General features: G+C 42.5%; 1 protein-coding gene across 1 annotated transcript in view; it reads left to right on the top strand.

Annotated features, from left to right (window-relative positions):
* The window catches only part of CAPN14 (calpain 14), an 86559-nt gene that overhangs the window by 14593 nt on the left and 55712 nt on the right, over positions 1-16254 (top strand). The window contains exons 2-4 of the mRNA XM_068232791.1: positions 9106-9496; positions 11006-11075; positions 12519-12637. Coding sequence (XP_068088892.1) covers positions 9260-9496; positions 11006-11075; positions 12519-12637 — 426 coding nt within the window. The 5' untranslated portion in view covers positions 9106-9259. The remainder of the gene's footprint in view (positions 1-9105; positions 9497-11005; positions 11076-12518; positions 12638-16254) is intronic.

Genomic DNA, 16254 nt, shown 5'->3' with positions numbered 1-16254 from the left:
CGCGGGATAGCGGCGTTTGAGCTCTGAAGCGAGAATTATTCTCGCTTCAGTGTCTCTTTAAGCGCTAGGATATCCTTTAAGGCTGCTTTATTTCTGTCTGTGTGGCTGGTGATGATGCTGTAGCTCACTCATGCAGTCTTGTGCTGTAGCCAGGTATGTGTCACTGCCGAGTATAGTAAGTGTGACAGATTTCGGCAGGAAGAGCGAGCTCACGAGGGTGAAGATGGGTGTGGCCGTCTGTTTTCTGTGCAGACCTGAGGAAGTGAAAGGATACATTTGGGGAATGCGGGATTATGGGAGTGGAGGAAGTTGAGAGCAACTGGCAGAGCTCATCACTCTGTTCCATGTAAGGTCCTCTGCGCACGTTCAGTAAAATGCGTCATTTCTTAAAGGGAACCTGAAGTGAGAGGGGTATGGAGGCTGACATTTTTTTTTTTTAGAACAAATTTAATTGAGCACTTTTAAATGTACAACAATACCAAGCCAACAGCCTGGAACAAAATATACATAAAGGCCTGGTGCACACCAAAAACCGCTAGCAGATCCGCAAAATACTAGCAGATTTTGAAACGCTTTTTCTTATTTTTCTATGGCGTTTTGCGGATTGCTGCAGCGGATTTCTGTGTAGTACATTTCATATATTGTTACAGTAAAGCTGTTACTGAACAGCTTCTGTAACAAAAACGCCAGCAAAACCGCTCTGAACAGGCGTTTTTCAGAGCGGTTTGCGTTTTTCCTATACTTAACATTGAGGCAGAAACGCATCCGAAATTAAAAAAATGCCTCACCCCGGCATTTTTCGTTTCTGCAAAACGCCTCCCGCTCTGGTGTGCACCACCCCATTGAGATACATTGACCAAGCGGATCCGCAGCCGCAAGCGGCTGCAGAAACGCTGAAAAAGCACCAGCCCAAAAACAGTACAACAATGATGGCGCCCATACACGGTACAATAAAAACATTCGTTTTTCCCATACATTCAACTAAAATTATTGAATCAAAGGAAAGTCGAAAAGAATCCTTTTTTAATCAAGAAAAATGAACAATTATCCCCTTTTTTCAATAAAAATGTCTGGACATGTTGGAATAATATTTATTTATTTTTAATATATTGTATCTATAAAGCGCCAACATATTACGCAGCGCTGGCCACATACTACACAGCGCTTAAATAATATTAATATTCGATCATTTTTCGGATTTATGACAAATAGAACGTTCATGTACAGTACCGGAAAAAAAAACAACTATGCAATTTTTTTCAATCTAACTGAATAATCTTACGGAATTATTTGATTAAAAAAATGAAATAATTGTACCATGTAGGGGCACCATCAGACTTGTTGCAGAGCAGAGATGCACCCCAAACTACAAGGCACTTAGGAATGTAAGCAGCCCACCATATCAGGACCCTACACAAGTATACAACTTTCTAATCAAGGTCAGTATCCTGGGCGTCCAACCATCTTTACCAAACCTTATCAAACTTCTTGAGTGCACCACAATTTTCATATACCCCTATAGAATTGGCTGGATGGTGTAATGGTTAAGGGCTCTGCCTCTGACACAGGAGACCTGGGTTTGAATCTCGGCTCTGCCTGTGCAGTAAGCCAGCACCTTTTCAGCAGGAGACCTAGGGCAAGTCTCCCTAACACTGCTACTGCCTATAGAGTGTGTCCTAGGGGCTGCAGCTCTGGCGCTTTGAGTCCGCCAGGAGAAAAGCGCGATATAAATGTTCTGTGTTTATTTGTTTTTTTTCTTATATAAGCCAACCAGTCTGCACTACTAATTTGGTTCCGTTGCAAAATGACGCTTTTATTTTTACATAAAATAAGAGGCCGCGAAAGAGAATGCTTTTGGGTTCAAGTCGCTTGTGTGGTATGCATGCGGTGCAGCACATACAGTGAAGCATACAATACATACAAATTATGCTTCACTGTAACTGTAAACAAAGACGTTACGTGTCTCGTGATTCCAACTGATTCTGTCGCACTGCGCTGCTGCTAACACAGTATTTTTCAGTCTGGAAAATTGCCATGCAAACCTCTCAGTCAGAGCTGTATAATAACATCAATATAGCGTCCTTTTATTGTTCCATTGCTCCCCAATGCTAGTAGTGAGGCGCCAGTCTAAAGTATTTTTTTTTTAAATATACAGTATTACTGTGGTGTAGTATAACAGCCGCATTGTAGTGTGGCTTACCGAACTGCAATGCACCACCTATGCGACATTCACAGGGCAGCGTGTGCGTTTCGGTATAATGGGCTGCAGTATGGCGACCGCTAAACGTGTGCGTTAACAGTGTAAGTGAAGCATACTTTTCATTAACTGTATGCTTCACTGTACCCAACGCAATGCAAGCATAACGCGCAAACACCTGCTGTCACAGGGAACGCAACCAGTGATGAACAAAAAATGCCAATATTCTTTTCGCATTCATTTTTGCAAAAACAATGTTAAGTTAGATTTTCGAGTGAAAAATGCCTTCGAAAATGAGTTATTTTTCATGGTAAAAATATAGTTTTTTCATCGTTTTTGTGAATTTTTGCAATATAAATATAGATTTCCACGTTTTCGAAAAAAATCACAAAAAGACAAAAATAAAAGCTAATTTCCTGAAAATTTTTCTCGAAATGGGAAATGGCATTTTCGATGCGAAAATGACTGTGGTGAAAATTGGCAAGCAACACTGAACGCAACGGCCACTGTGAACGTGGTCAGAGGCTTATACACTTGACAGAGAGGTGGAATCTCAGCTATGTGCTCGAGAGGGGTTGTGCAATAGTAAATATAATTACTTAATAGATGACTTGACGCCTCATGTGACCTCGCGTGCGCTGCCAGCCTGCCAGGCATCTGCCGCCCACACGTGACCAGTTGTTTTTGGATAATGCAGAGAGAGCAGTGCTTACTCAGGCATCGGCGATCTACTGCAGAGTGTCTCATTGGCGAGTCACAAAATACCAGTCTCCAAATTCCCAGCTCAGCACCTTCACACATCTACAGGTCCCCAGCCCCTCCCCCACTGTCGTCAGGGTCATTTACTTTTTTTTTTTAAAGAAAAAAAACATACTTTTTTTAAAAGCCAAACATTTTTCACAGTGCACATTTCAGGCTGGGAGCGCAGTTGTGTGCGGAATATCATGTGTTTTCTACTGTGTGGGCAGGGGAGTAACTAGGGAGGAGCAGACCCTGGGACTGCAGGGGGTCCAGAGGTGTGGGAGGACCCCCAACTACTAACCTTCCCTTTATCTGATACTCCAGATCAGGTGTTTTTGTGGCTACAGTGTGAAGATCCTGATGGCCACTTGTTTTATGACCGTTTTATGATGGACCTCCAGGCTGTGAAGTTACGCCCCTGCTTGTGGGTCTCTGCGATTTGCAATTTTGCTTTGGCGCTTTTGTATGCATTTGCGTTCATGCATTTTTCATGCATTTGCATTTTTTATGCATTTGCATTTTTTAATACTCTCCCCTTATCCATGGAGAAAAATACAGTATCAAGTCAAGACAAACAACATTTATATCACGCTTTTCTCCTGGTGGACTCAAAGCGCCAGAGCTGCAGCCGCTAGGACGCGCTCTATAGGCAATAGCAGTGTTAGGGAGACTTGCCCAAGGTCTCCTACTGAATAGGTGCTGGCTTACTGAACAGGCAGAGCCAAGATTCGGTCTCCTGTGTCAGAGGCAGAGCCCTTAACCATTACACCATTCAGACACCATCGTATTTATCTTGTACAAAAAGGCATATAAAATGTGTGCCCCCCTCCCCAGGAAAGCCTTGCACACAAATCACATGTGTGCAGTAAACGAAGGCGCTACAAGTTGTCAGTTTTGACAGCAATACACAGCAAAACACGGATAACTGCGTTTTGCAATGCGGACCATACACCTTCATTATGTGCAATTTTGTGTAAGTTTCCCACACCCCCTGATTCAAACTAGTGTGTTCCCTACCTTAGAGATCTAGGGGGCTAATATAGAGGAGCGACTGGGTTTGCATATTATCTCTCAAGGAACACAGAAGCCTTGTCAGCCATGATTTGTGCTATTTAGGAATCCTTGGTCACTACTAAAATGAAAGCCTACGACTGGGGTTCCACTACATTGTTTGCAATGTGACAGAATCGCAATACCGATGCCTTTTCGTAACGATTTGATTCCAATCAGGCTTTCTTCACATCTAATGCTGGATACACACGGTGCGTTCCCGCACTCGATTTCCCGCTCAATTCCCGTCGATTCGTTTATTTCCAACATGTCCGATTTGCATTTCGATGGATCGTTAGGTCGATTTGGCATACTTTGCATGCGAATCGACCTAACGATCCATCTGAATGCAAATCGGACATGTTGGAAATAAACGAATCGGAGGGAATCGAGCGGGAAATCGAGTGCGGGAACGCACCGTGTGTATTTAACATTAAATCGAAATCGCTGAAGGCAGCTGCGATGTATGCAATTTATTGTTCTTGCAAAATGGTAATTTTCTTCCTGCTGTGATCTGCATATTGTCTTGTTGATTTTAGCTTACTGGAGTCAGGTGGAGTTTCTATTGTTCTACTGTCTGCTAGCAGACTTGTCCTTATCTGCTCATGTTTATCAATAGACAATGGTCTGACTGCTTTCTGCTGGGCCACACAGCTCCTGGAGGAGGGACTTGTTTGTATGTATTGAATGGTCTGGGAAACAAGGAGTCTCCAGGTAGATAGGATACTGTATTGGTCATATAAGGTCAGGTACTTGGAGCTTTTGGAGTGAGTCAGCGAAAGAGACAGCAAGCTGTGGTGCTGGTTCTCCAACCCCCCTGGATGCAATAGATACAGGAGTGAAGAAATCCAATTGCCGGCATATGGAATTCTGGACTAAGTGCTCGGACTTTATCTTTGGACTTCTTGGACTGTTTGGACTTCTTGGACACTACATATGCTGGTAGTTCTGCTCAGGCTAGGTCCACACTAGGCACGGTTGCAGGACGGACACTGCAGTCCGGGATCAGGGGAAGATTAGGGGAAGTACCACCAGACTGCAAACTGATCAAAGTGCATCAGTTTTGCATCAGTTTCCATTCAGTTTTTCACGGACAGAAAACGTCTCTATCATTAGGAAGGAGTGGGAGGATTTTTTGGGCCAATAATAAATGTCAGGCTATCCGTTTTCTCATCAGTTTTTGTTGCTATTTTGCCTGTGGAGATGGAGTTGCGTTTTCTCATTGCTTTTCACTACCCATCCGTGTATCCGTGGTCCGTGAAAATGCAGCAGATCCGGACCTTCCGTTCAGGTTTTGAAAACGGATCCCCGCAAACGCAGACGGATCTGTTTTTTTCTTGGGTGAGGATGGCTGCTATTTTTAACATTAGTATGCGGGACTCCGTTTTTCATCAGGGCTGAAAAATGCAGCCACGGATACGTTTCCGGATCTAGTGTGGACTATGCTGTTGTTGTTTAAGTTTTGTCTTTGGAATATCGAGGTTGCAGAAATCCAAGTAGTTTTGGTGGAATAATAAAACACCTGAATCCTTTCCATATTAGCCTTTGCCAGTGTCCTATGTTATATATCATCACAGCAGCGATTTTTGATTTTTTTGCATGTTTTTTTTTCCCTCCTGGCGCTTACCTGCTCGCTTCGATTTTTTTGTTATAAAGCTCTTTTGTAAGCGCTTTTGCACAGCGATTCCATTTTTTCACTTCCTGTCGTCAGTCAGGAAGTGAACTCTTTCACCCGGAAATTAATAAATACAATGTATTTATGAAAGCGCTGGGGAAATCACTATACAAAGTGCTTTTTCAAGCAATTTGTGATTTCCCTATACCTTCCATTGAGGCAAATCACCCCAAAAATGGTACAGGCAGCGGTTTGCTGAGTGGATCGGAATCGAACCGCTCATATGTGAACGCTCTCATAGGGAATCATTGCACAAGTGCTTTTAGGGGGATTTTGCAAATCGCCGGTGCTTAAAAAAAGGCGAAAACGCCCTAGGTGTGAACAAGCCCTATAGCTACAGTGCCAGACCATTTCTTTCCTTTCTTGCAATATGTTCCACGATACTGCTCACCAACGGTCTTGAGCACGTAGCCTCTGCTGAGGATACACGTTTAATCTGCAAATATTTGCTACATTTCATCCCCGGGTCATCCTGAGTGCCTGCCTAACCTTTTCTTTTTAGATGAACAAGCCCTAGGCTTGGTGCACACCAAGCAGTTTTTGAAGCGATCCGCAAACCGCTTCCGCCTGTGAAAACGCTTGGCTAATGTATTTCAATGGTATGGTGCACACCAGCGGTTTGAGGTTTTTAGCAAACCGCAAACGTGGGTCCTGCAGCACTTTTGCGGTTTGCAGAATCGTTTCTGCCTCAATGTAAAGTATAGGAAAAGCTCAAACCGCTCTGAAAAACGCTACATCAGATCGGTTTTCCAGGCGTTTTTGTTACAGAAGCTGTTCAGTAACAGCTTTTACTGTAACATTATGTGTAATCTGCTACACAAAAAAAACGCTCCCAAAACGTTAGGCATGTTTAGAAAACGTCTCTAAACATGCCTAGAATCGCTGTAAAAAACTCTGCTCCAAAAACCGCTAGCGTTTTGAGGATTTGCTAGCAGTTTTGGTGTGCACTGAGCCTTACTGAGTGTGAGGACTGCTTCATACATTGCACAAGGAACACTTCCCTCCTTCCCTCTGAGGTCCGCTGGGCATTATTTTCTTGCACAGAAGCAACGGACATACTTGCCTAGTTATGTTTCATTTTGCCTCAGCAGTTTAGACTAGTCTACTGATGGTTTTTAGTCTACTGATAGTTTGGTCAGTTGCATCAAAGAGGAATTCACTATTACCAAATGTTTCAGACCTGTTTTTAGACCTGGTGTAAAACAGTTGGTAATTAGGTGGGGTAAGCAGGTGGGGTAAGCAGGGGAAATGATCAAAAGAGGAAATTCACAAATGAGTAGCTATGACTGACATCCTTCTCCTCTGATGAGCTCTCCTCTGCATACAATTAAACTCCTGCATAATTAATTCAAAAGGTTCTATCCTCACATCTAAACTACCTCACAGAATTACTTTACCTACAGAAATCAGCTGGTCTAATCTCTGTCAGGAAAAGTGGGCGTGGTTACTCCTTGTTTGTTTGTGAATTGTGTAATTACTGAATGTTAAGGGGCCCATACACTGAGCCAATTAGCGGTCGATCGACCGATCAAAATCGATCAATCGCAAATCGATTGAGCGATCGATTTGTGGCCGATTTAGATCGATTTCAATTGATCTAACTTGCTGGAAAACCTAGGTCGATCTGTTGAGATGGCTTATAATTTTGCATTGGACATAATGGAAAGCTGATGGCAAAAAAAGTTCCATCAGATCGATTTTCAATAGATTTCATACTGAAATCTGTTGGAAATCTGTTCCTAGTAAAAAAATGCTCCTAAACACATCAGATAGATCAGAAATCTATCTGATGACCTATCTGCTGCTAATCTAACGAGTGTATGGCCACCTTTAGACCAGGTCTATAAACAGGTCTAAAACATTACACCAAACCATCAGTAGATTAAAAACCATCTGTAGACTAGTCTAAACTGCTTAGTGAATTGAGGCCATTGCGTTATTTTCTTTTGTGCTTGTCGGAATCATTCATTAGGTTTTTATAGGTCACTTGCTAAGACATGAGTGTATTACAAGCTGGTGTGCAATTAGGCTTTTATGAATGAGGCAAACGTGAATTCATAAAGGGTGTATATATACGGTAAATCTTTTATTCCCAGTTGTGCTGATTAATACAGAGCTCAGAGCCGGATCATCCACAAGGCAAACCTAGGCAGTTGCCTAGGGCTTGGAGAGAGCCTAGGGGCCTGGTGGATGTCATGCTAGCCCCACCAAATCTTACTAAAAAAGCCAGTTGACAATCAGCGGGCGGCGGGCAAAAGCTGTTAACTTGCATAGGGCCCTATTTAATTTCAATCCTTTTCTGGCAGAGCTAGCTAATAAAATAGACATTTGTGGGTGTTGACAGAGTAATTTCTGTTTTTCGAGACCTTGTGAGACCTCTGAACCTTGCCCGCTGCCTCCCCTCCCCCCGCCCACACACACAGGCCCACCTCTGACACTCACTGTAACCTTAGTGGCCCTACAATAGCCCTGACCTAAAGGTATCCATTAATGGTACAATATTTTCCTCTGGTGTGATCGTTCAATCAAACATGCGGCATCGCACGTAATCGGAAGGCAATCATTGATTGTTTTATGATCGTAAAATACAACATTCCACCTTCAAAATTCTGTATTCCAATCCACCATAGAATCATTTAACGTTGTTTTTTTTCCCCCCATTCTGCATGCTTTTCTGTACAAGTCGATCGTGACAACAGTGCTCCAAACGGAGTACAGATAACACTGTTGCCATGGTTGCAAGGAGTGTCATCTAAGCTCATTGTCACTACTGGAAATTCGTGTTTGGCTGCGGAGTGAAAAAAAAATTTCATTTTTAATAAAATTAAATCACAAACAGACTTGTGCAGAACTTACTGCTGCTTAAGGCAATGTAATAACGAAATTTAAATGTCCCTTTAAGGGCACTTATGTAAAAGTAAAGTAACAATTTAAAGAGGCCCTGTAGTGACATATAATAATAGAAGAATGAAGTAAATTATTCAGGATACCCACTTTTATATTGATTGCCATGGTTTCAGCATCAGAAACACTCCCTATATCTATATATTTCTGTATATTAATATGTAGCTCCACCCTCCCAGTGATACTTAACCTAGGCTGTTTAGCTATGTGGCATTCTCCTCTTACAGCATTCTCAAAGACTAAATAGATTTTGTACTGGCTTTGGAACACTTAGTGAAAAAAACATTCCGCAGAGATCACCTGCCAGGGCTAAAGATGTTGCCACATGTGATACATTTGATTTCAGAATGTAAATCAAGGTGAGGAAAGATTTTATAATGGGCAAACACTGACTTATAATGTATACCGGTAACTGAATATTGTAAAAAAAATAAGCAATTTTATTATTTTCACTACAGTTTCTCTTTAATAAACTGACCTCTGATGCATAATACATGTGAATCATATAGTAATCTTATTTAAACAACTTTATTTACAGAACAAACTGAACATTTCTCACACTGAAGAACTATGACGTCTCTTATTGGTTTTACACAATGACGAAACGACTTGGATAACCTATACTTGGAATACTCAGCTTGATTGGTGTTTTGGATCGTATCTGGCCTGTCCCGGTTCCTCTCTCTGTTGCCATGCCACGCCTTTCCTTTATCATCGGGAGTGGGAAGAAGCCCCGGACGATATTGCGCACGGGGTCCATCAGGAAGCCTCGGAGACTTCTGAGCCAGGATTACCAGACCACGCTGGAGAAATGTATGAGGAGCAGGCAGCTGTTTGTGGACGAGGCCTTCCCAGCCGATATGAGTTCCATCGGTAGCGGGGCCTTGTTACGGAAACTTCCGGCAACGGTGGAGTGGAAGAGGCCCCATGTAAGTGCCTTGTGCATTCTAATTGTAGCTACAGCAAAGGGTGATGGGTAAAAATGAGCAAATTTGTCAAATCTGTTTCGCAAGTTTCAGGGCCTTCAGGGTATTGCAGGGGGGAATGCTGTATGGGGCCCGAGTGAATCTGCGGTCACACGGAATTTAGTGTATTCAGGTCTTGGGGGCAGAGGGGAGTAAGGGTGGCCAGTATGGGGTCAAAAAAATTCTGATGGTGGAGGCCCTGGCAAATTTAATCAATCAAGTGAAATTTTCACCATTTTTGCAAATTTACATTTGAGGCCTATGGGGTTTGTATTCATGGTTTCGGCACCAAATTTGGTGGCTATCCATGGTGAAATAGATAGGGGGGAGGGGGGGGGCTGCAATCAACTGTTAAAATCAACCAAATAAAAAATAAAAATCAAATTGCACATTTTGCCTTCAATTTTGCTACATTTTTGCTGGATGAGAGTTGGCCAAATTCACTGAAAAATTAAGGGACAACTGAAGTTAGAAGAACATGGAGGCTGCAATATTTATTTCCTTTTAAACAATACCAGTTGCCTGCCAGCCCTGCTTGTCTATTTGGCTGCAGTAGTGTGAATCACACCAGAAACAAGCACGCAACTAATCTTGTCAGATCTGACAATAATGTCAAAAACACCTGATCTGCTGCATGCTTGTTCAGGGTCTATGGCTAAAAGTATTAGAGGCAGAGGGTCAGCAGGATAGCCAGGCAACTGGTATTACTTAAAAGGAAATAAATATGGCAGCCTCCATATCCCTCTCACTTCAGTTGTCCTTTAAATTCGCAAATTTCTCCCGCTCATTCCTAGTGATGGGACCTATTTTCATTTCAAAAGGGGAATGTGAAATACAGAACATCACTTTCTCATTGTCAACTTCTTGAGAAAGTTTTCGAGATTGGACAGTCGCTTCCTCAGGGTCCATGGGAAATCTCCTTTTTGATAGTGACAAACCTCCAAAGCAAATGGAGAACTTTCTTGAAAATAGGCTACTTAAACTTTCTAGATCAATCACTCAAAGCAAGTCAAAATCGGGAAGGCCCAGCTAATATGAGAGGGCTCTCGTTAGCAGATAGTAATGGGTTAAACGTGGCCAATGCTCAATTTTTAATTAATTCAGAGTTACGGTCACGTAATTCCCACTTTTATGTAAGCGTTAAGCTGAGGAAGTCAGTTTTCTGCTGTGGTTATATATGTAACGTTACCTAATGTTCCTATAAGACTCGGCTTTTACTGCTCTGCTGGGAGTAAGTAAGCCTGAACAGTCTTTCTGCCTTTATTTACCGATTTCATTACTTGCGGTAGAATCCACCATATTTAATTAAAGATAGGAGCACACTGTGATGATGATAGTGAGGACAAAGTTCTGTAAAGTCAGGTTATGGGTTGACATCTGTGCCTTCCTGCGAGGAGGACAAAGTGATGGCGCAGGTGGCTTAATGAAAATTCCTGAAAGTGTGCCGAAGACTTGTCTTCTATTTTTTTGCAGGAACTGGTGAAGAATCCTCAGTTCTTCGTCTCAGATGCCAGCAGGTTTGACCTCCATCAAGGACTTACAGGTACAACCTCTGCAGAACATGAAAAATTAACTTGTGTAGACTCTGTAGGGTTTAATGTGAGCCTTCAGTGGGTTTAGAGAACTAAATCAACCTTTTTCAGTTTGTATTTAAGAAATCGGTGATACAAACAGTTTCCTCTAAGGCCCTGGTGTCAAACTCTAGTCCTCGATGGCCACATCCATGCTACACCATTAAATGAACTGAGAAATGGGTTCCCCTTGATGAACCACACTTTTCCTGATTCAGTCCCTTCAACTCATTTATGCTTTGCCAAAAATGTGTGAGAACCTCGGCCCTTGAGGACTGGATTTGGACAGCCCTGCTCTAAGGTGACCTCCAGAGAAAAACCCCACTGGAGAACAAATAAGGTTCATTTTTGGACCTTTATTTCTGGAACTATTGGGGCTAGGATTTCCGCATTTTTCTCAAGGAGACCTTTTCCCATCCGTGTGCAAAGTCTCATAGATTCAGAAAGAACCACAAATGTTGTCCAGATTTGGGTTCACTTTTGAGATACTATTGGTTACCCTCCAGTTCTGCTCTACATACTACTTTCTGGGCACCCCACGGGGCAACACAGAGCTGGAGATATACCTTGTCGAAGAGGAGCTGTCCTCCGACATTGCCTGAGGAGTCTTTTGGTGTTTGAGTTTAGCTACCTACACATGTTGGATGGTACTTGACCAAGGCTGCACTTCATGAGAAAAAAGATCAGGCGTGCTGGAACTTTAAACAATAGAGACCTCTGAGCACATTATCCCCCTCCTTACCCCACCTGCTGAAAGCCACTCTCTTGTGCCCCGCTGCATCACCCATCCTCCCAATGGCAACAGCACAGTGCTTGCATATACCAAAGCAACACTTATCGATAGACCTTGTTTACCGCAGTGCTACCATAGCAATAAGAAGCTTCCCCCCCCCCCCCCCCCCAAATAAATAAATAAGAATTGGGTCTGAAAGGGATCCTGTAGAGAATTTGAGGTTCCCCTAGGAATTGAACAAAAAGTCAGGTGTAGATTTCAGGGAATTAGGATACATCCCATAGTTCCATTTTGGAGCACTTTGGACTTGAAGCGAAGTGCCTCTATATTCTTACAATGTCCCATAGACTCCCAGCTCCTCATTCGTTTTATAGGCAAATCTTACCATAATCACTTATATAGGCATCCTAGATGTTACATCATCATGTGGTAAACAGGCAGCATGGTTGTGGAGATTAGTGACCTTGCCTACAGGGCAAAGGGTGCCTAAAACAGAAAGTCAACAGCTTGGCACTTCCTGTTAGCAGAAGCATAGCACATTAGCTATTGTGCAGAGATTTATCTATACTGGATACAGCAGTTCTATCTTTCCCCCATACGGCCTCATGTTTTGTCATATTGTGTGTATAGTTGCTTTTTGTAAGGCACAATTAATCTTCAATGTTTTTTTTTTTTTTTTCAGAGAACTGCTGGTTCTTGGCTGCTCTGGCCTCAGTCACATTCCATAAGGACATCCTCGCCAACGTGGTGCCTCAGAACCAGAGCTTCGACAAGCACTACGCCGGAATCTTCCACTTCCGGGTGAGTAATGCAAATGCCAAAACGAGAAATTTACAAGAGCTGCAAAGCTCTGGAGTAACATGTAGCCCTAGTTCTGTGGCAGAGCTTTTTTTTTTTTTTTTTAAATCCGTGTGGAACATCCGGAAATCAAATAAATCACTTTTTTTCCGGTCTTCAGGCTGTGATCTTCTTATACAGCTCTATCTGTGCCCTCTACAATCTATACATCATGGTGATGCAGAGACAAGCTGCACAACTGCTGACTGCAGCTTCAGATGGGTGCTTCTCAATCAGTTGTCCTTAGAGCCCATCTCCAAGCACACATCTGAATATACCATACCATAGCTTAGTAAACAAAGTTGCCAAATATTACCTTTTTTGCTTAAAGGATAACTAAAGGGAGAGGGATGTGGAGAATGACATGTTTTTTTCCATTACAATACCAGTTGCCTGTCCTGCTGATCTGCTGGTTAGTAGCGTCTAAATCACACACCTGAAACAAGAATGCGGCTAATCCAGACTTCATTCTTGTTCTGGGCCTATGGCTAAAAGTATTAGAGACAGCGGATTAGCAGGACTACCAGGCAACTTGCATTGTTTAAAAGGAAATAAACATGGCACCCTCCATGTCTCTCTCACTTAAAGTGTAACTGTCGTGCATAAAATCAAAAATCAATTCTTTATTTTTATCTGGTAAACAAGTAATAAGGGTGCTAACCAGGCAATCCAAAAGTTAAAATCACTATTACTTTTCTTGTTGATAAATGATCATTCCCCAGTTTACCTGACTCTTACTTGTTACAAAAAAGGAAGTTGCAGGGTATGCTGGGTTGTCCTTTTTTGCTTCTCTACTTCCCCTCAGACCTTACCAAAGCAGCCTGATTGGCTGAAGCCTCTTTCCCTCCTGTTTTCCCCTCCCACACCTCTGTTCCTCTCTGACTGGGCAAAATTTCTCATGCTGAGACAATGCACTTTCTATAATGAAGGGCTGGCAAATAAGGCAGATGAGACTAATAAGGGAGGAAATTACATCATAATTGGCTTAAAAATAGCCACACCTAAAATGGGAAATGCTAAGAAGGATTTTCTCTTTTTTTTACTGTAGAAAAATCATTAAAATCATAACGTGGGCAGTGCAATACATATGTTATGTAAGTAGAGCAAGTATTTATCTACTTATATATGTGTTTTTCTTTTTTCTGAGATGGCTGATAGCTTCTCTTTAAGGTGACCTTTCAAATAAGCCTAAAATCTCATTATTGAAATGTAAATCACATGATCAGAGGTATCTGCATCAAGGGAGTCAGTTTCAGTCTCTGTGGGTGGGGCTGATGCTGCTGCTTGGATTACATGATCCCGCTATTCAGGATGCAAGAGGGTAGGGAAGAGAAACCTCCCTGAGAAGATTGCAGCTGTATAGACAGTCTATGGCACAGGAAGTGAGAAATAGCTGTGCATCTTCTTGCTATACAAAAAATTTTTGTGCTTGGACTTTTACATAATGTAAAATATCGAATAGAAGCTGCCATTGAACAATCCCAATTGTAACATGTGGGGCCAACTTTGCAATCAAGGAGTAACCTAAAAGATTCTGGAATTTTGTCGACTGAGCATTAGACAGTTTCCTTTTGGTTAGACGTAACGTTCTGACTCTCCAGTCGTTCAACTTCCCTTTTAATCTAGCAGACGCGGCTGTCCGCACTTTCCGCCGGCTCGTTAGATAGAAACACAGATTTCATTTTAATGTGGTCACTTGTAACCGACGCCGGGAACAGCACAATCTGATCTTGTATCTCGCCTTCTTCCTCCTCTGCACAGCGCCATTAGTGTAACACGGAGCCCCGATAATGAACACTTATTACGATTTATGGCCGGTTGGCTTGTAGCTATTATCAGGTACAGAAGTGGCGTTCGGCATTCCACATCATAATCACCCACTGTAAATAAGTAGCAGCGATACCGGCACGCCGCGAGATGGGCTGCGGGGGCCGCGCGACGATGGAGGAGAAATGTTTGTTTCGCAAAGTGATGTTTTACAAGGAAATCATTACGATCGTGTGCGGTCACTGGCAGCGACTGGGAGCCGTAACAGCTGCCATAAACCAGACTCGCGGAGAATACGAGAGGTACAAGTGATGAAAGTCAGTGCACAGAGAGGAGTCGTAACCTGAAGTTTTTAAAGAGCCACACTGCATCCCTGTAAAATATCTGTTGTAGGTTGTCTGAGTGGGAAGTGACAGGCAGTGAAATTTTATATCCCCATATGGTATTCAGTCTGTTGTCTTATTAAAGTGGAATTATACTTCCAAAACTAAAATTTCAGTAAATACCCTTAGTTACATAAAAGAGTATTTGAAAGAATTCCCAAATATTGCCTGTGTGTAAAAACCTTTATTTACACTGCAGAGAGTAGGAGACGCTTGCATAACTCTTGTCTTGCAAAGGTAAATGTAATCATTGCCAGCTTGAAGCTCTCTGAGGAATGGGTTGTCACTCTGCCCCTCCTCGCTCTGCTGAACAGATACATCACCCTGGCAACAGATGAGTCACTTCAGCAGAAAAGGAGGTGTTGGCAGAGTGAAGACACATGCCTCAGAGAGTTTCAGCCAGCAATGATTACATTTGCTGATGACAAGAGATGAGCATGTGTCTACTGCTCTCTGCAGTGAAAATAACGGGTGTTTTTTACACAGTGGAATGTTGGGGAATGCTTTCAAATGTTCTTTTATGTAACTTTGGGCTTGTTCACACTAATAGCGTTTTCGGTTTTTTTAAGCGTAGGTGATTTTTAAAATCACCCTAAAAGCACTTGTGCAATGATTCCCTATGAGAGTGTTCACTTACGAGCGGTTCGATTCTGATCCGCTCACCAAAGCGCTGCCTGTACCATTTTCGGGGCAATTTGCCTCAATGGAAGGTATAGAGAAATAAAGTGCTTGTATAGCAATCCACGAGCGCTTTTAAGAATAAATACATAGTATTTATTATTTTCTGGGTCAAAGAGTTCACATCCTGACTGACGTCAGAAAGCGAAAAAACAAATTGCTCTGCAAAAGCGCTTAGGAAAGCTCTGTACAAAAACCGCTAATGTGCAGATAAGCGGCGGGAGGTGCAAAAAAAAAATGCACACAAAAATCGCAAAACGCTGGCGTCAGCGATTTATGATGTGAACAAGGCCTAAGAGTAGTTACTGAAATTTTACTGAAAACTTTAAAAAATGTTTTTTTTTTTTGGTGCTTGCATGCAAGTTGTACTATAAAGCTAGGCATAAACATATGATTGCGCAAAGCCATTCGGAGGCGGCCTGGTGTTGCGCTGATCCACCTTTTGCGCAATTTTCAATTTTATTTGATTAGCCGCACCCAGGCTATGCATATACATAGGTTAGGATTTAGTAAGTGTTAGGCCCCTCCCATGGAGGATCGACTTCTTCGCAGTGGGAGGGACGAGTACTTAATAGGTTGCATGCAAGCTGTTACAGGAAACCAACATCCTCCAGTGGTAGACAGGTCATGTGTATGCTCGGTGTGTATTATATCCCACAAGTGGGGCTTGCACTCTTTTGCAGGTAGGCACTTGCCTGTTTTTAAGTAGCGCTGTTCATTTCCTTGCTATGTAATAAATATATGATTATTGCA

The sequence above is a fragment of the Hyperolius riggenbachi genome, chromosome 4 (genome assembly GCF_040937935.1).
Source record: "Hyperolius riggenbachi isolate aHypRig1 chromosome 4, aHypRig1.pri, whole genome shotgun sequence".
NCBI classification, from domain to species: domain Eukaryota; kingdom Metazoa; phylum Chordata; class Amphibia; order Anura; family Hyperoliidae; genus Hyperolius; species Hyperolius riggenbachi.
The sequence above is the reverse complement of the archived record's forward strand: the minus strand, read 5'-3'. Positions and strand labels throughout refer to the sequence as shown.